This window comes from Herpailurus yagouaroundi, unplaced genomic scaffold (genome assembly GCF_014898765.1).
Source record: "Herpailurus yagouaroundi ecotype Mexico unplaced genomic scaffold, PumYag 28, whole genome shotgun sequence".
Taxonomy (NCBI): Eukaryota; Metazoa; Chordata; class Mammalia; order Carnivora; family Felidae; genus Herpailurus; species Herpailurus yagouaroundi.
Window position 1 is genome coordinate 167,648,178 of NW_024412376.1, and position 20,304 is coordinate 167,668,481.

General features: G+C 38.5%; 1 protein-coding gene across 5 annotated transcripts; it reads left to right on the plus strand.

Annotated features, from left to right (window-relative positions):
* Positions 1–384: 384 nt before the first annotated feature.
* Positions 385–18,905, plus strand: HAUS3 (HAUS augmin like complex subunit 3). Of its 5 annotated transcripts, XM_040489559.1 has the most exons (7): positions 385–497; positions 1,491–1,552; positions 1,946–2,992; positions 4,148–4,587; positions 6,154–6,382; positions 7,061–7,166; positions 18,569–18,679. In XM_040489559.1, exons 3-7 carry the CDS (start codon positions 2,084–2,086, stop codon positions 18,595–18,597), a joined length of 1,713 nt encoding a protein of 570 aa, XP_040345493.1. In that variant the 5' UTR covers positions 385–497; positions 1,491–1,552; positions 1,946–2,083; the 3' UTR covers positions 18,598–18,679. The 5 variants fall into 5 exon arrangements, with proteins under 5 accessions (XP_040345493.1, XP_040345463.1, XP_040345501.1 ...); XM_040489529.1 differs by lacking the exon at positions 7,061–7,166 and having other exon boundaries at positions 387–497; positions 18,569–18,905; XM_040489539.1 differs by lacking the exons at positions 385–497; positions 7,061–7,166 and adding an exon at positions 919–937 and having other exon boundaries at positions 18,569–18,905.
* Positions 18,906–20,304: the final 1,399 nt, after the last annotated feature.

The following is a 20,304-nucleotide window of genomic DNA, read 5'->3' on the forward strand; positions in this document are numbered from 1 at the left end:
GCGGCCCGGGCCCCGCGCCGGCGAGCTCCGGGCCGCAACCAGGCTTTCCGGGAAAACGCCTCTATAGACGATGGGGCGCTGGGGTCCGGCAAAATAGACCCGAAAGGTGGCCTCAGCCATGGAGTCCGCTGCGGTGAAAACGCACCGCGGTAGAAAGCCGGGCGCAGCGGGACCAGGCCGGCCCACACCCAAGACCCTCCTCTACTCCAACCACACGCCTCCCCGGCCCCGCCCCCGAGGCGGAGAGCCAATCAGCTCGCTCCCTGCCGGTGGACGCCAGGCCGTGACGGCGGGCCGGCACTCCGCTAGGCTCTGCCGCAAAGTCCCTCCCAGCCAGGCCCGCCTCTTCCGACGCCACGCCTGCCCAGACGGTCACGCCCCCCGGTCCGGCTTCTGCTGCCGGGTGTGCGCGCGCGCCGTGGCAGAGCTCCCGTGAGGCAGTGCGGGCGCGGAGCGCGGCGGCGGGCTTCTGAGGGGCGCGAGCGGAGCTTCCAGAGGTGAATGGCCCCGGCCTCACTGTTCTGGGCGTCGCGGGGCGTGGGGCTGTGGGAGCGGCGCCGATCCCACAGCTGCCTCTTCGTTACAGGCACCCCTGGGAATTCTCTTCAGGCGCGCAAGTAGCTGTCAGCGCGACGCAGTCGCGGTCCGCAGGGCGCGGGTGCGAGGGCAAGGGCTGAGGGGCGAGGGCGGGGAGCGTGAGTGGAAGCGGGAAGTGGGCGTGGGTGGAGAGTGCGGCGCCGGTGAGAGTGAGGGGGCCTCCGGGTGGGGGCGGGGCTCCGGCGGGAGAGCGAGGGCGGGTGGGGCCGAGGGCGGGGGGGCGTGGCCTCAGGCGGGAGGGGGCGGGGCTCAGGCGGGAGCGTGGTCCCTGGCAGGTGCGGGACTGTTGGGACGTGGGAGGTCGCTCCGGAACGCCACCAGCCGGCGGCGCGGGTCTGGGGTTTGTGCAGTTTGCCTTTCACGCCAATTCGGTGGCTTTTGTGGTTGTGTATTTTATTGACGTGCATCCGTGTCGTGACTGAATTACACAGAAAACAAAAGCGGAGGCTTTTTCGCACGTGTTACGCAGATCATTAATCCGTGCGGCTCGTCTCCGTCCCCGAGAAATTCTTTGGGTGAAGTCAGCGGGGTGGTTCGGTGGCGCGTTTGTGGCAAAGTAGCAAATGCCGAAAGCATTTTTACTTCATGTCCGCCTAGTTCTTTGGTGCTTCTGATCTGAAATTTGAGGGCACTTGGTTTTGGGGTTTTGGTGGGGTTTTTGCTGTAGGTGTTGTTTTTTTTTTTTTTTTTTAAGCCTAATTGGGATATGTTGTATTAGTGTTAGGTGTGCACCATGGTGGCCACATTTCTGTACGCTGCGAAATGGTTGCCGCATTAAGTCCTTTTACCACCCGCCACCCTACAAAGTTACATTTGTTTTTCTGTTGATGAGCACTTTTAAGGTCAGTTTGAGGGTGGTTCTTAAATCTTAAACCTTATTTTCTCTGCACTAGGTTCATCGTGTGACTGGGCATTGATTCTTGTGTGAATGGCGGGTGCTGATTCAGTCGTCGAGGTAAATATTTTGTTGACTCTCCCTCAAGGACACTATCGTATTTATTTCTATTTGCTTAGAAAAAGCAGGAAAAGAGGCTGCTTAGCCACAGGCTGGCTTGGACTTGTTTAGATATATTTATTTTGAATTCAAAACAACTCATGCGATATGATGTATCTTTGGAAAAAATAAGATTTTCTTGATAATTAGGTTTTCATTATTTTTTCGGCGTTCTAAGTAATACCCTAGTTGTTTATTTTCTCTTTATCTCTGTCAAACATTTCAGCTACAACTACCTCAGGTTAGATGCTTCCCTCCCAGATATCTGTGGTATTTATCTATATTGTTCTTTTACAAATAGAGTTGTCTTATTAGTTGTCTTATTTGTGGTCTAATGTTTGTTTCCCCCCCCAGGAGAAGTCATAGATTCTAAAAAAATTTTGTCCTTCTTCTGAACTTAACATAAATTTAGTTTGTTTGTATTTGGGTTTATCTTCTAAATATCCACACCATAAACCCGTATCAGTTACAGAAGAGTTGTGCAGTTAAACCATGAGTTGTGGAAAAGAGTTTGTGGAAACATTAAAAAAAATTGATTATCCCAAAGCCGATAGTCTTAATGGGGAAGATTTTGACTGGTTGTTTGAGACTGTTGAAGATGAAGCATTTTTGAAGTGGTTTTGTGGGAATGTGAATGAACAGAATGTATTGTCCAAAGAAGAATTGGAAGCTTTTAGCATTCTTCAAAAATCAGGCAAGCCCATCCTAGAAGGAGCAGCACTGGATGAAGTTCTTAAAACCTGTAAAACTTCTGATTTGAAAACCTCTACCCTGGATGACAAAGAGCTAGAGAAATTGGAAGTTGAAGTTCAAGCTCTGCAGAAATTGAAGAACCTAAAAATTCAGCGACGTAATAAATGCCAGTTGATGGCTTCGGTAACAAGCCACAAATCTCTGAGGTTAAGTGCTAAAGAAGAAGAAGCCACTAAAAGGCTGAAGCAGAGTCAAGGAATTCTAAATGCGATGAACACCAAGATAAATAATGAACTTCAAGCTCTTACTGATGGCGTTGCTAAATTGATGATGTTTTTCAGACATTCTAATTTGGATCAAGGGGCAAATCCACTGGTGTTTTTATCTCAGTTTTCCTTGGAAAAATATCTAAGCCAAGAAGAGCAAAGCACAGCAGCATTAACTTTGTATACCAAAAAACAGTTCTTTCAAGGTATACATGAAGTAGTTGAAAGTTCAAATGAAGAAAATTTTCAACTTTTAGATATACAAGCACCATCTATTTGTGATAGTCAAGAAATCCTTGAGGAGAGACGGCTGGAGATGGTTAGGCTGCAGCTAGCATACATTTGTGCTCAACATGAGTTAATTCACTTGAAAGCAAGTAATTTGAGCATGAAGTCAAGTATACAGTGGGCAGAGGAGAATCTTCATAGCCTCACTAGCAAGGTAAATATGAGAAATGAGACTAGCGTCATATTGTAATTGTTAGTAATGGAGGGTATGTTAGTATTTTAGAAAGGGAGATAAAATAAATACATTTTCTTATTTTCTGTTCGTTCAGTGCTTAGTTTGATGTGTCATTGTTTCTTTTTTTTTTTTTTAACGTTTATTTATTTTTGAGAGAGAAAATGTGACCAGGGGAGGGGCAGAGAGAGAGGGGTACAGAGGATCGGAAGCAGGCTCTGTGCTGACAGCAGATAGCCCAACATGGGGCTTCAACTCCCAAATCATGAGATCATGACCTGAGTCGAAGTCAGAGGCTTAACCGACTAAGCCACCCAGGTGTCCCAATGTATCAGCATTTCATACAAGTAGATCTTCATATTAGTAAAAGGCAGGAACAGGTTATAATGCAATCACATTAACTAATTTTCAACAAAAGTACTTTTTCTGAATTTGAAATTTGTGTGGGTTCAGATTCAGAGAACACTGAAATTCCTTTTTATTTTTCTGTGTGGGTGTTCTGCCTTGTCTGCTCCTTGTTTGGTGCTAATGAAGTCAGGGATGCAGTTCAGTGGACTGAAACGCTGACTTTTGTTGAGAATGTACAGGTGTAGTGCACATATCTGTACTCTTGGAAGGCTTGCTTTCTGGGCAATGTAACCACTAGATAATTGCGTGAAAACAGGACTGAAACTGAATACCAGCACCAAGTTACTTTCTGTAACTGCCATAAACTTCAGAATAACATCTGGAGTTCTGTCACTCTTTACAAGGGTTAAAATCAGGTGACAGACTAGAAGAATAGCTACTGGGATTATTTTAGTTTTAAGAAAAACCTAAATAGCGTACATTTGCTTTCAGTGAGTAGTGTGCTAATTAATGATTTTTTTTAAGTAAGACAACCATGAAAAGCTCTCTGTTTTGGTAGCCATTACTGTACATATGTGGTAGTAATAGCATTAAAATTAAGTGATTTACCTTTGGCTTAGTCCACACTTTTCCTTTTTTTAAACTGTGATTTTGGCTTTTGTTAGTATGACATTAGTTTTTATTAGTGAGCATGTTAATCTGCTAATCTAAAAGGGAAAGTAAAAAGAATTTTAAAATGATTTCAACTTCATACTGACTGGTTTAAATGCAATTGTTTTCTCTGTGTAGGCTCTTGGCAAAGATACTTTGGATGCTAAAATTTCTAGCTTGAACAGTGAGATTCTGAAACTTGAAGAACAAATCACTTATATAAAAGATAAAAGCTTGCCTGCTGTGGTAAAAGAGAATGCCCAGTTATTGAATATGCCAGTTGTAAAGGGAGATTTTGATCTACAGATTGCTAAACAAGACTATTATACAGCAAGACAAGAGTTAGTTTTAAATCAGTTGATAAAGCAAAAGGCATCATTTGAACTTCTACAGTTATCATATGAAATTGAATTGAGAAAGCATTGGGACATACATCGTCAACTTGAAAATTTGGTTCAAGAACTTAGTCAAAGTAATGCGATGCTCCGCCAGCGATTAGAAATGCTGACAGACCCGTCAGTATGTCAGCAGATAAATCCAAGGAATACCATTGATACCAAGGACTATTCTACTCATAGGTATGCTTCTGTATTTCTTCAGTAATTCTTTTTTGTTGTAAAATACCGTAGAGAGTTTTAACTAAGATTGTGGAAGTTTAAAACATTTTTTCTTTCTGTTCTGGCTTTCTGTTCTCTTCCTTCATTTCTCTTGTATGTGACTCTTTTCCTTTTGAATATTTTGCTCCCTTTTCCATTCTTGTTCAATCTGGAAGCAGCTGTGTTAGAGCTGGGGTGGGTGGGCTGGAGGAGTGAATGTATACAAGGTCATATGCACCTTTAAGCACCATTGTTTAGATGCCTTATTTGAGGTTGGGGCAGAGTTTAACTACAGGGAGTTTGAGTACAGCTTGGGGTGTAGTAGGTTTTGCTAGGTAGAGAATTGATTGCATTTGGAGGTGTCAGTAGAGAGAGAAGACTGACTTCATTTCCGTGTCTAGTCAGGTGAATCGGCAAAAAGGAATGCTAGCTCCCAACCTTTTTTGGATGTCTAGGCAATTGATGATATAGGGATACTAAAATTGGAGGGCTAAAGTAGTTAAAGGCCTCAAAAGTCTGGATCCTACTCCTAACTTTTCTCTAGGACTAGGGGAAAGTGATCTGATCCTTTTGTTTTCTTATTAATCAGATGATGGGCATGGAAAGGGCTGCTCCATTGCAGTTTCAGAGGGTGGCATTGACATGAGCTAAGAATGCTTCCCCCCTTAAATTGTGTAGTCACATCCCACAAGAAAAAAATTGGCAGCCTTGGACTTGAACCAGTTTTATGAGGTCTGTTGCAACTTGCTAAAATAATAAAATAATTTTAAAAATCTGTGTTTTTTAATTTGAAGAAAAAGAGCAAACCCTTTTTGTCAGAAATGTGTAGAAAGTGCTACCTCACACTTTTCCATCTGTTCCAAAGGATTTTTCTGCTATTAATGTTTGAAGTGTTAAATGGCCTCATGGTCCATTAGGAATTGAATTCGACAATTAAACATGTAGAAGACTGGAGTAGCAAGTTTACTATTTCTGTAGTTCTTTATTCACTTTATTTTACATTTTATATTTTTAACTTTCCGCTTTTAAACCCACCACCATCCTATGAAAATAGGTATGTGATGTGAAAGTTAAGTCTCAGAGGTTGACTTGACCTGGGTCCGAAAAGACAGCCACAACTCCGACCTAGGTCTTCTGTTTCAAGGTCCTTGTTATTTCCACTACATCATAGTTGTATTCTGTGGAAGAGATGTTTTCTTGGGAGGTATTTCTGAAACATGCTTTGTTTGAAGTAGGCTAATGACCGTTAAAAGTCAAAAAGTATTTTATATTTAAAACTTGGGAGATGAGAAAATGGGAATCAGATGCAGTAATTACAATATGTATTTCGGTAGTAAGATGGTATTTTAGCTGGAATGTTTTCGGTTGCTTGATGTAGCAGCAGATAGGTTAATTTTTTTTCCAGGTTAATATTTTTAAGTTGTTACTTATCCCCAAAGATGCTCAATATAGTGGATTATAATTTTGAAGACTGTATTGAGAATTTTTACATACTGATATATAAGACTGATTGAGAATTTTTCTTATAACTTTATTTTTACACTTTAGGCTTTATCAACTTTTAGAAGGAGAGAATAAGAAAAAAGAATTGTTTATAACCCATGGAAACCTGGAGGAGGTGGCTGAGAAATTAAAACAGGATGTTTCTTTAGCACAAGATCAGTTGGCAGTATCTACTCGAGAACATTCTTTCTTTCTGTCCAAACTGAATAACGATGTGGACGAGCTTTGTGATACTTTGTATCAAGGAGGAAATCAGCTTTTGCTTAGTGACCAGGTGGGTACATGCCATAGTAACTGAAGATGCTGTAAAAATTGTTTGTTGTAAAAGATACTGAAGAAAGAGTTAACATGAGGAAAATATTACCCCAAATTCTATTGCCCTAATATAAAATTTATTATTTTATATCCTAGCTTTAGTCACACATAAATAATATTTTTCAGATGGTTTTGATTGATGTACATAGAATTTTAAAAACTTACAAAATATTTTAGCCATAAAAGGATATGTAATGTTTATACTAAGTATTTAAAGAAAATAAAACTGCCCCTGTTATTATTTCACCTGTCTTATTAGCAAATAGAGAATTATTATATTTGAAGTCCTCTGTGATGGCATGCTTCTCCAAGTAGCATTTCCCTTTGTTAATCAAACAGAACTACTTCGCTTGATTTTATCATTTGCTTGCTTTTTTGTGTACTTCTATTACACATAGATATTCCTAGACAGTATATTGTTTAATTTTGTATGTTTTTGAAATTTACGTATGGGGTGTAATTATGTTATGTATACTCTTTAGTAACTTGTTGATTAATATTAAGATTTTGACCTTCTTCCATGTTGACATATGTAAAGTTTTCTCTTTCATGTAGTTAGTGTTCCATTATATTAAATTCCACAGTTATGTGTTACGTTGACAGACATTTCAGTTATTTCCAGTTTTTGCTATTGTAGGTTATACTGCTGTGGACAGTCTGGTCATATGTCTCACAGCTGTGCGCGTGTACACACATGTGCACACTCAGCAGTGGAGTTGCTGTATCACGGGTTCAGATTCAGGGTACGTCAAATTGTTTTCCAGAGTGGTTGTACCATATTACATGAGTTCAAAGAGATGATATTGATCCACATCCTTTTCCTCACATAGCACTATCTGATTTGTAAATTCTCTTAATCGGTGCATCCCATATAGGTCGTAATTTGCATTTCCCTAATTATTAAGGAGGTTGAGGCCTCTTTTAGTTATTTACTGGCCATTCATCTTTTCCTGAGAATTCTGTGTTCATCTCCTTTGTCCATTTTTTTTAAATGTTTATTTTTGAAATAGAGTATGAGTAGAGGAAGGGCAGAGAGAGAGGGGGACAGAAGATCCAAAGCGGGCTCCGTGCTGGTAGCAGTGAGCCCGAAGAGGGGCTCAGACTCACAAACCGTGAGATCGTGACCTGAGCCGAAGTCAGATGCTCAACCGACTGAGCCACCCACTGCCCCTTTCGGGTGTTTTTTTTTTTTTTTTAAATCACTTGTAGGAGTTTATATATTTCAAGTGCCAATCCTTTTTCTGTTACATGTGTTATATGTATTCACTTCCTGTTTGTGGCTTGTCTTTTTTACTTTGTTTTTTGCTTTTTTTAGCATTTTAATTTTTATGTATTTTTATTTTATTTTATTTTTATTACTCTTTGGTTTGCCATTTTTTATATTTTGTTTTTCATATCTTGCTAAGGTTTGCTCTTAACATCATAATGATAGTCCTTTTTACTTTACCTTATAGTACTCACTTTTCGTTCTCCGCCAGGAGTTTATTTTTATGTATGATATGAGGTAGAGTTCTAATTTTATTAGTTCTTTTTTTCCCTCTATAAACAAATTGTCCCATCACCATATTGAGGCATACAATAAAAATAAAATCACTCTTTCTGGTGAAGGGAGCCTCTTATCATTATGAAATAAATGATCCTTAAGTGCTTTTTGCCTTCCTGTTTCTTTTGTTAGATACTGTGCGCACGACCAGTTCTGAACCTTAAACTGGGTTAAGTCTAAGAGTCTTTGGAGGATCCAGGTGATTTCTGTCTGGGCTGTAATTCTATCCAGGGGCTCTTCCACTTCTGGACCATTCTGATCTTAAGATTGTTGGTGTCCTGGGGCACCTGTGTAGTTCAGTCAGTTAAGTGTCTCACTTTGACTCGGGTCACCGTTTCATAGTTCATGAGTTTGAGCCCTGTGTCGGGCTCTGTGCTGACAGGTCAGGGCTTGGAGCCTACTTTGGATTCTGTGTCTCCCTCTCTCTGCCCCTCCCCGGCTTGTGCTCTGTCTCTCTCCATCTCTCAAAAATAAACATTAAAAACAAAAAGATTATTGGTGTCCTGTGATCCTTGGCTTATCATGAAGAGGGTCTCTGATTTGACTTCCTACTTTCTGTGGACCTTGGACTTCAATTTTTCTCTCACTCATCTTGTGAGTCTCAAGAATCATAGGTTCTAGTTTTCTAAGATTGGCGGTTGTCCTAGGTAAAGCTGCCGCTGGCGTGTCTTACCAGTCTGGGGTGTTTTATGGACTTCTAGTTCCTTTTAACGTCTTGTTATCTCTTCATTGCTTTTAGGAAGTTTTTGTTTTGCTTGACTTTTAAAAATATTTCATTTAGCCTTTTACATTTTTTTCTTATGGGAGGATTGATTTGAATAACCTACCTTTCCTTGAACAGGAATGCTTGTGATTATTTTTTTAAATAATTTTTTTATTGTGAAATATACAAAATGTAAAATTTACAGTTTTAACCATTTTTAAGTGGACAATTCAGCAACATTAAGTACAAAAATACATTCACATATTGTGCAACCATGACCACTATACATTTCCAGAACTTTTTCATCATCTCAAATAGAAACTCGGTACCGATTAAACAATAACTTTAGCCCCTTCTTCCTTAGCCTGTGGTAACTTCTGTTCCACTTTCTGTCTCCATGAATTTGCCTACTCTGTTACCTGATATAAGTGAAATCATATGTATGATTTCATGTGAAATAATTTGTATGATTACTGTTTTATTTATTATTTTAAATTTATTTTAATTCATTATTTATTTTATTATTTATTTACTTATTTATTACTGTTTTATCCGTATTGTAGCATGTGTTAGAATTTTACTACTTTTCATGGCTGAGTAATATCCCATTGAATGTATATAGTACATTCTGTTTATCTGTTGATGGTCACGTGGGTTGCTTCCACCCTTTGGCTGTTGTGAATCATGCTGCTGTGAACATTGTGTACAGATATCTGAGTCCCTGCTTTCGTTTCTTTGGGGTGTATACCTAGAAGTTGGATTGCTGGACCATGTAGCAATTTTGTGTTTAACTTTGTGAAGAACTGCGTAACTTTTGCATAGTAACTGTACCATTTTTTAAAATCATTTATTATTATTTTTTAATTTACATCCAAGTTAGTTAGCATATAGTGCAATGATGATTTCAGGAGTAGATTCCTTAATGCCCCTTACCCATTTAGCCCATCCCCCCTCCCACAGCCCCTCCAGCAACCCTTTGTTCTCTATATTTAAGAGTCTCTTATGTTTTGTCCCCCTCCCTGTTTTTACATTATTTTTACTTCCCTTCCCTTATGTTTATCTGTTTTGTATCTTAAATTCCTCATATGAGTGAAGTCATGTGATGTTTGTCTTTCTCTGACCAATTTCGCTTAGCATAATACCTTCTAGTTCCATCCACGTAGTTGCAAATGGCAAGATTTCATTCTTTTTGACTGTCGAGTAATACTCGATTGTATATATATGCCACATCTTCTTTATCCATTCATCCATCGACGGACATTTGGGATCTTTCCATACTTTGCCTATTGTCAATAGCGCTGCTATAAACGTTGGAGTGCATGTGTTCCTTTGAAACAGCATACCTGTATCCCTTGGATAAATACCCAGTAGTGCAATTGCTGGGTCGTAGGGTAGTTCTATTTTTAATTTTTTGAGGAACCTCCATACTGTTGTCCAGAGTAGCTGCACCAGTTTGCATTCCCACCGGCAGTGCAAAAGAGATCCTCTTTCTCCGCATCCTTGCCAACATCTGTTGTTGCCTGAGTTGTGAATGTTAGCCATTCTGACAGGTGTGAGGTGGTATCTCATTGTGGCTTTGATTTGTATTTCCCTGGTGATGGGTGATGTTGAGCATCTTTTCATGTGTCTGTTGGCCATCTGGATGTCTTCTTTGGAGAAGTGTCTGTTCATGTCTTTGGCCCATTTCTTCACTGGGTTATTTGTTTTTTGGGTGTTGTGTTTCATAAGTTGTTTATAGATTTTGGATACTAACCCTTTATCTGGTACGTCATTTGCAAATATCTTCTCACATTCTGTTGGTTGCTTTTTAGTTTTGCTGATTGTTTCCTTCGCCGTGCAGAAGCTTTTTATCTTGATGAGGTCCCAACAGTTCATTTTTGCTTTTGTTTCCCTTCTTTGGAGATGTGAGATGTGTTGAGTAAGAAGTTGATGGGGCGCCTGGGTGGCGCAGTCGGTTAAGCGTCCGACTTCAGCCAGGTCACGATCTCGCGGTCCATGAGTTCGAGCCCCGCGTCAGGCTCTGGGCTGATGGCTCAGAGCCTGGAGCCTGTTTCCGATTCAGTGTCTCCCTCTCTCTCTGCCCCTCCCCCGTTCATGCTCTGTCTCTCTCTGTCCCAAAAATGAATAAATGTTGAAAAAAAAAATTTTAGAAGTTGCTGCAGCCGAGGTCAAAGAGGTTTTTGCCTGCTTTCTCCTTGAGGATTTTGATGGCTTCTTGTCCTACATTTAGGTCTTTCATCCATTTTGAGTTTATTTTTGTGTATGGTGTAAGAAAGTGGTTCAAGTCCATTTTTCTGCATGTTGCTGTCCAGTTTTCCTAACACCATTTACTGAAGAGACTGTCTTTATCCTATTGGATGTTCTTTCCTGCTTTGTCAAGGATTAGTTGGCCATACGTTTGTGGGTCCATTTCTGGGTTCTCTATTCTGTTCCATTAATCTGTCTGTTTTTGTGTCAGTACCATACTGTCTTGATGATTACAGCTTTGTAATACAGCTTGAAGTCCAGGATTGTGATGCCTCCAGCTTTGGTTTTCTTCTTCAAGATTGCTTTGACTATTCAGTCTTTTCTGGTTCCATACAAATTTTAGGATTGTTTGTTTTAGCTTTGTGAAGAATGCTGGTGTTATTTTGATAGGTATTACATTGAATATGTAGATTGCTTTGGGTAGTATTGTCATTTTAGCAATTTTGTTCTTCCTATCCAAGAGCATGAAATATTTTTCCATTTTTTTGTGTCTCCAATTTCTTTCATAAGCTTTCTATAGTTTTCCAGTGTATAGATTTTTTTCACCTCTTTGGTTAGATTTATTCCTAGGTATTTTATGGTTTTTGGTGCAATTAATTGTAGATGGGATCAATTCCTTGATTTCTCTTTCTGTTGCTTCACTATTGGTGTATAGGAATGCAACCGGTTTCTGTGCATTGATTTTTTTTTTTTTTATTTTTTTTCAACGTTTTTTATTTATTTTTGGGAGAGAGACAGAGCATGAACGGGGGAGGGGCAGAGAGAGGGGGAGACACAGAATCGGAAACAGGCTCCAGGCTCCGAGCCATCAGCCCAGAGCCTGACGTGGGGCTCGAACCCACAGACCGCGAGATCGTGACCTGGCTGAAGTCGGACGCTTAACCGACTGCGCCACCCAGGCGCCCCCTGTGCATTGATTTTATATCCTGCGACTTTGCTGAATCACAGATCAGTTCTAGCAATTTTTTGGTGGAACCTTTTGGGTTTTCCATATAGAGTATCATGTCATCTGTGAAGAGTGAAAGTTTGACCTCCTCCTGGCCGATTTGGATGCCTTTTATTTCTTTGTGTTGATTGATTGCTGAGGCTAAGACTTCAAATACTATGTTGAATAACAGTGGTGAGAGTAGACATCCCTGTCTTGTTCCTGACCTTAGGGGGAAAGCTCTCAGTTTTTCCCCATTGAGGATGATGTTAGCATTGGGTCTTTCATATATGGCTTTTATGATCTCAAGGTATGATCCTTCTATCTCTACTTTCTTGAGAGTTTTTATCAAGAAAGGATGCTGTGATCTCGCGGTCCGTGGGTTCGAGCCCCGCGTCAGGCTCTGGGCTGATGGCTCAGAGCCTGGAGCCTGTTTCCGATTCTGTGTCTCCCTCTCTCTCTGCCCCTCCCCCGTTCATGCTCTGTCTCTCTCTGTCCCAAAAATAAATAAACGTTGAAAAAAAAAAAAAGAAAGGATGCTGTATTTTGTCAAATGCTTTCTCTGCATCTATTGAGAAGATCATGTGGTTCTTGTCCTTTCTTTTATTGATGTGATGTATCACATTGATTGTTTTGCGAATATTGAACCAGCCCTGCATCCCAGGTATAAATCCCACTTGGTCTTGGTGAATAATTTTTTTAATGTGTTGTTGGATCTGGTTGGCTAGTATTTTGTTGAGGATTTTTGCATCCATGTTCATCAGGGAAATTGGTCTATAGTTCTCCTTTTTAGTGGGGTCTTTGTCTGGTTTTGGAATCAAGGTAATGCCAGCTTCATAGAAAGAGTTTGGAAGTTTTCCTTCCATTTCTGGTTTTTGGAAGAGCTTCAAGAAAATAGGTGTTAACTCTTCTTTAAATGTTTGGTAGAATTCTTCTGGAAAGCCATCTGGCCCTGGACTCTTGTTTTTTGGGAGATTTTTGATTACTAATTTGATTTCTTTACTGTTCAAGTTTTCTATTTTTTCCTGTTTCAGTTTTGGTAGTTTATATGCTTGTAGGAATTTGTCCATTTCTTCCAGATTGCCCATTTTATTGGTGTATAATTGCTCATAATATTCTCTTATTGTTTGTATTTCTGTTGTGTTCGTTGTGATCTCTTCTCTTTCATTCTTGATTTTATTTATTTGGGTCCTTTCCTTTTTCTTTTTGATCAAACTGGCTAGGGCTTTATCAATGTTGTTAATTCTTTCAAAGAACCAGCTTCTGGTTTCATTGATCTGTTCTACTGTTTTGTTTTTTTTTTTGGTTTCGATAGCATTGATTTCTGCTCTAATCTTTAGTATTTCTTGTCTTCTGCTGGTTTTGGGTTTTATTTGCTGTTTGTTTTACAGCTCATTAAGATGTAAGGTTAGGTTGTGTATCTGAGATCTTTCTTCCTTCTTTAGGAAGGCCTGGATTGCTATATACTTTCTTCTTATGACCACCTTTGCCTCATCCCAGAGGTTTTGGGCTGTGGTGTTATCATTTTTATTGGCTTCCATGTACTTTTTAATTTCCTCTTTAATTTCTTGGTTATCCCATTCATTCTTTAGTAGGATGGTCTTTAGTCTCCAAGTATTTATTATCTTTCCACATTTTTTCTTGTGGTTCATTTCGAGTTTCATAGCTTTGTGGTTTGAAAATATGCACTGTATGATCTTGATCTTTTTGTACTTGTTGAGTGATGATTTGTGTCCCAGTATGTGATCTGTTCTGGAGAACATTCCACGTGCACTGGAGAAGAATGTGTATTCTGCTGCTTTAGGATGAAATGTTCTGAATATATCTGTTAAGTCCATCCGGTCCAGTGTGTCATTCAAAGCCATTGTTTCCTTGTTGATTTAGTAACTGTGCCATTTTATATTCTCACCAGCAGTGCACAGGGTTCCAGTTTCTCCACATCCTCAGCTACACTTATTTTCCTTTTTTAAAAAATATATAGGGGTGCCTGGGTGACTCAGTCGGTTGAGTGTCTGACTCTTGATCTTGGTTCAGGTCATAATCTCATGGTTGCATGAGTTTGAGCCCCACATTGGGCTCTGTGCTGGCAGCGTGGAGCCTGCCTGGGGTTCTCTCTCTCCTCTCTTTCCTCTCTCTCTTCTCTCTCTCTCTACCCCTCCCCTGCTCATACTGTGTCCTCCCTCAAATAAACAAAAAAAAATTTTTTTAATGCATATAATAGTCATCTTAATACGTGTGAAGTGATAACTGTGATTATTACTTATTTCATCTTTTAGTTGTATTAATTTAGTAAAAACCTCCTATGATGGTAGATTTGAAAATTTGTTGTAGTTCTAACAGTGTTTTCTTTATATTTGAGTCTATTTTATAAGTTACATTTGACCCTTGACCAACATGGGTTTGAACTGCATGGGTCCACTTATATTCAAATTTTCTTCAATAAATAAATATAGTGTAGTACTGTAAATGTATTTTTTCATGGTTTTCTTAATCACATTTTTTTCTAGCTTACTGTATTGTAAGATTATAGTATATAATACACATAATGTACAAAATATATGTTAATCAACTGTATGTCAACACTAGGCTCTCAGTAGTTAAGTTTTGGGGGAATCCAGATTTATACGTGAATTTTTGACTGTATGGGGAGTCAGTGCCCTAAACCCCCCTGCAATATTCAAGGGTCAACTGTATTGCCAAGTTTAAAATTGTGATGAATTATTATCATGGTGGATTTGAATTGCAGTGAATTGAACCATTTAGTATTTACATAATTACTTTCTCTATTCTTACTGTGCTTCCTGACTTAACATTTTTTTTTTTTTTTGGTCTGATATTAATTTTTCTATGCCATCTTTCTTTTGGTTAGTATTTTCAAAATATATACTTTTCACCTTTCTTTACACATCTTTTTATTCCTTTTTACTTAGCATTATGAAATAAACATTTTCACTCTGAATAATTTTCTTAATTTTTAATGTTACAGTAATTTCTGCGATCAATCCACTGTTGTTGAATATTTTTTTGATAGTCTTCATTTTTTAAATTTTGTTTGCTCTTGAATGACATCATGTATACCTTGTGTATATAGTTTTTTGTTGTTGGATACTTTTCATTTGGATGAATTCTTGGAAATAGGATTATTGGCTTTCTTAGGTATATACATTTTTTTGCGGGGAGGGGGGACCTTTGATGCTGCCATATTGCTTTTCTGAGGAGTGGCACCTGTTTTTCATTCATGCCACCAGCACTATTTAAATGTCTGCTAGACACCATTGATCATAAGGTACACCATCATTTTATGAATTGCTAAAAAAGAAAAACTTTCTGTTAACTGACACAATACTTTTTTATTTTGAATTTTTATTGAATACTTTCTAGAAGATATCTTCTAGGTGCAGGTAGACATGGATTTTTATCATAATCACTTTTTTCTTTTTAATGTCATATCACTCTTGAATATACATGCTAGAAGGAAAAAATAAGCCAATTAAAATGTTTAGGGTATTTCAAAGCTTTACACTTGACGTGCAGTTCTTCTATGTTATTTTTGTTTTTTCAATTTATTTATTAGAGAGAGAGCAGGGAGGGGCAGAGAGAGAGGAAGACAGAGAATCCCAAGCAGGCTTCCCACTGTCCGTGCAGAGACTGATGCGGGGCTCAAACTCATGAAGTGTGAAATCATGACCTTAGCCAAAGTCAGACGCTTAACCGACTAAGTGCCCTTTCTGTGTTATTTTTTGGCCCAAAGTTGTTGTCTTTATTTTTCTACACTATACATTAAGAATGTTGGTGATAGCAAAAAAACCTTAATAACCCAATTAAAAAATGGGCTGAAGACTTGAATAGAGATTTCTCCGAAGAAGATGTACAAAGGGCCAACAGGTATATGGATAGTGCTTAGTGTCACTCATCATCAGGGAAATGCAAATCAAAACCACAACGAATGGGAGTGCCTGGGTGGCTCAGTCAGTTAAGGGTCCAACTTCGGCTCAGGTCATGATCTCATGATGTTTATAGGTTCATGGGTTCGAGCCCTACCCGATATCAGGCTCTGTGTTGACAGCTCAGAGCCTGGAGCCTGGAGCCTGCTTTGGATTCTGTGTCTCCCTCCCTCTCTGCCTCTCCCTGTTCGTGTGTGCACTCGCTCGCTCTCTCTCTCAAAAGTAAACATTAAAAAAAAACCCACAATGAACGATTACCTTACACCTGTTAGAATGACTAGTATCAAAAAGTGTTGGCGAATGCTGAGAAATTGGAACCCTTGTACACTGTTGCTAGGAGTGCAAACTGGTGCAGCTGCTATGGAAAACACTATGGAGGTTCCTCAAAAACTTAATGGTCCATATGATCCAGTAATTCCACTTCTGAGTATTTAAACAGAATTGAAATCAGGATCTTGAAGAAGCACTTACACATTCATTGTAGCACTATTCATAATAGCCAGGTATGGAAACAACTTAAATGTCTATCTGTGGAGGAATGGATAAAGAGAATGTGGTATGTACGTACAAGGTATTATTTAGCCTTAATAAAAAGAAATCCCGTGGGGCGCCTGACGTCGAGTGTCCAACTTCGGCTCAGGTCATGATTTCACAGCTTGTGGGTTCGAGCCCCACGTCGGGCTCTGTGCTGACAGCTCAGAGCCTGGAGCCTGCTTTGGATTCTGTGTCTCCCTCTCTCTCTGGCCCTAACCCACTCACATTCTGTCTCTGTCTCAAAAACATTAATTTTTTTTTGAAAAATAAATAAATAAATAAATAAATAAATAAATAAATAAATAGAAATCCCATAATATGTAACAACATGGATGAACTTGGAGGAAATTATGCTAAGTGAAATAAACCAGTCACAAGGACAAGTAATGTATGATTCCACTCACAAAGATATCTAAAATTGTCAAACTCATAGAGGCAGGGAGTAGAATGGTGGTTACCAGGGATTGGAGAGGGTAAATGAATTATTAATCAGCAGATAAAAAGTTTCAGTTAAGTAAGATATATAAGTTTTGGAGATAATGCTGTGCAGCATTGTGCCTGAGTTAACAATACTGCATTATACTCTTAAAAATCTGTGAAGAGGGGAGATCTCGTGTTAAGTGTTCTCGTCACAGTAAAAAACTTTTTCCTGAATGTTGGTGATAGAGCGTTTCTTATGAGTGGTTAATAGTAATCACAAGATGCTCTGAATTTTAAAATGATACGGATGTCAGATATCTTTTTTTATTTTTATTTTTTTTATTTAAAAAAAATTTTTTTTAACGTTTATTTATTTTTGAGACAGAGAGAGACAGAGCATGAACAGGGGAGGGGCAGAGAGAGAGGGAGACACAGAATCTGAAACAGGCTCCAGGCTCTGAGCTGTCAGCACAAAGCCCGATGCGGGGCTCGAACTCATGGACCGCGAGATCATGACCTGAGCCAAAGTCGGACGCCCAACCGACCAAGCCACCCAGGCGCCCCGGATGTCAGATATCTTAAAATGTGAAAGGTTTCATTCTAGAATCACTAAAGTATGATGATTTCACTTCACTATAATCTTATTGTCATTTAATGTTTTTCCTTAACCCAGTGAAATCTAAAAATGCCACGCATACAAATTTTAACTTGCATTTTTGTTGTTAATCAAGGTGGATATTTTTCAGTGTTGTAGGAATATTATTTTAGTAATTGTTAAGATCTTTCATATTGAAATTAAAGGTGAGATTATAGTTTCTCATTCAAGTTTACCAAGGTTTTCCTCAAAGGGAGACCATGTAATGTAGATATTACTTGATTTTGTTAAAATGTAATTGAAAAAGTACTGCTCTCTGGAACTGGCATTTATGACATGTGTTAAGCAGTCATTCTTGAACTGGTTTATAAGAATCACCGGGGAGCCTGTTAGAGTTTGAGTAAGGCAGTGTGGAGTGAGGTGTAGGAATCTGTATTTGTCACAGGCACCCCAGGTGATTACCATGCTCATGGACCATGTTGAGAAGGTGCAGAAGATTGAGACAGAGCTGTGGATTTTCTCTTTGGGGATACTGGCTGGAAATTTCTAGAGGTAGAATACTTGATTAGAAAGCCATGGAAACTTGTTAATAAATAGTTTTTAATTTTAGGAGGTGAGGCATTTCAGTGTATTGAATGTGAAGGGTCTGGCACGTCTAGGTTCTTGAGCAGGAGAACTGCATGGTAAATCTGGATTGTTGAATGTTACAGGTAATTCTGTCTTTAACAGTGTGAAAGAGAAAAATGGAGTTTTTGTTGAGATGATTCTTTTTTATTGCTAATTGCTTCATTTCAAGGCTTTCTCAGTTCCTCTTTTCTTTAGCGTAGACTGAGATTAGGCTAAGAAAGGTTTGATCAGTTAAGTGGATTGTTAACTTCATGAAAGAGGTGGTGTTCATTCTTATACCTGTAGTCTCCAAAACAGTGCTTGGCATGTAGTAGGCATTTAGTAATATTTGTTGAGTGTATGAATATGCATAACAGTTTACATGTCAAGTACCCTTCAGGGAGTAACAGTTTGTTCTGAATCTCTTAGTTATCTGTCCAAAGTTGTTGCAGTTGAGTCTAACATAGAATTTGTATTAAACCTACTATGGATTTTTAATTGAGGTTTATCATTAAAATCGTGTGAATAACTATATCAGATTCTTTCCGTGTAAATTACATCTTAAGTTTTTGTAATTGCTATTACAAATAGAGCTTTTGTATTAAAAGCATTTTTATTTTTCATTTAGGAGTTAACAGAGCAGTTTCATCAAGTTGAATCCCAGCTGAATAAGTTGAATCATCTTCTTACTGATGTTCTTGCTGATGTGAAGACAAAAAGAAAAACTTTGGCATCTAATAAACTGCATCGAATGGAAAGAGAATTATATGTATATTTTTTAAAAGACGAAGATTATCTGAGAGATATTGTGGAGAACTTAGAAAACCAATCAAAGATTAAAGTTGTTGGTCTGGAAGATTGAAGATTATTAAAAACGGAATCTTTACTACATATGCTATGTTTTAATGTTTTCTATATTAGGGGGAAAACATAGCTAATAAACACTACTAAAATTTTAAATTTGAGGTCAATGGAACATTTCATTTAATTAATTCAAGTATTGTATCAGTTTGGTTTTTTCCCTCATATAGTATATTTATTCAAAGTACCAGTGCTTTCTATGACTTGAACATTTGCTTGGTGGGACCTAGTTCTGATATCTTTTTACTTACAGGGAAAAAGCATTATTACGTAATGCAAATATTTCTTAATAGAATCAGTTCAGTCGCTTTTACTTTTTTTTTTTTTAGAAATAGAAAATTTCTACTGTGAAACATTTTAAACCTTTGTAGAACTTTGAATCAGCATTGTTAAACCCTAAGGTGTTAAACACCTTAATATGGAATAGCCAAGTACCCTCGTATTTGACTATAAAGTAAAATTCTATAAAGTAAAATACTCAAACTGTATCCCCCCGTAATTCCCTGCTGTAGACTTTGAGACTCTGAATGTTCCTATTTGTTCCACAAAGAATGTTGGGTATCCATTGGCCATTGTTCATTTTAGCATCTGGGTCCTGGGGACTTAGAATTTCTGCAAGACATCTTAGTGCTTTGACTTCAGTATGACACATTATGAATGATTTTTAAATGAAATTTGAAAATGCCATAGAAGTGGTTGCTCAAAGGATGTATAGTCTATTTTACCTGTTTTTCTGGAGGGAGAATACTTAAATGTTAGATTGTATCAGTTGGGGTACAAGTGTATTATTTGGACCATTAGAAATTATTTTGAGTGGGATAAAATAATTTGAAATAGCTAATTTATCAGTCATGACATCAAGTGTTTCTTGAGTGCTTGATTTATAAGTGGCCTGTTACATACTATGTAAGCTCTGCAGAGGAAAAGGAGAATCTGGATATTCAAGGAATATTCCTTATTCAAGAATATTCCTGCTCCAGAATATATTACTTTTTAATATGGAATGCTAGTCTAAAAACTACACTTTTGTGGAATTTTTTAGCTATAACCATCAGAACATGGGTATGCTTAGGTGACAGATAAGCCCTCATAATTTTTATAACCTGTTGAACAAAATTATTTTGCCAATTATTATATTTGTACATTATTTTAAAATGTATATTTATTGGGGCGCCTGGGTGGCGCAGTCGGTTAAGCGTCCGACTTCAGCCAGGTCACGATCTCGCGGTCCGTGAGTTCGAGCCCCGCGTCGGGCTCTGGGCTGATGGCTCGGAGCCTGGAGCCTGTTTCTGATTCTGTGTCTCCCTCTCTCTCTGCCCCTCCCCCGTTCATGCTCTGTCTCTCTCTGTCCCCAAAATAAATAAATGTTGAAAAAAAAAATTAAAATGTATATTTATTAATTAGATCTAAATATGCTTGAAAATTTCTAACAATCTTGTCTAAGATTTTTCTCTTAGCTCCTCATGGGTGACTTTTATTCCTTTTTTTTCTTTCTCTATTCCA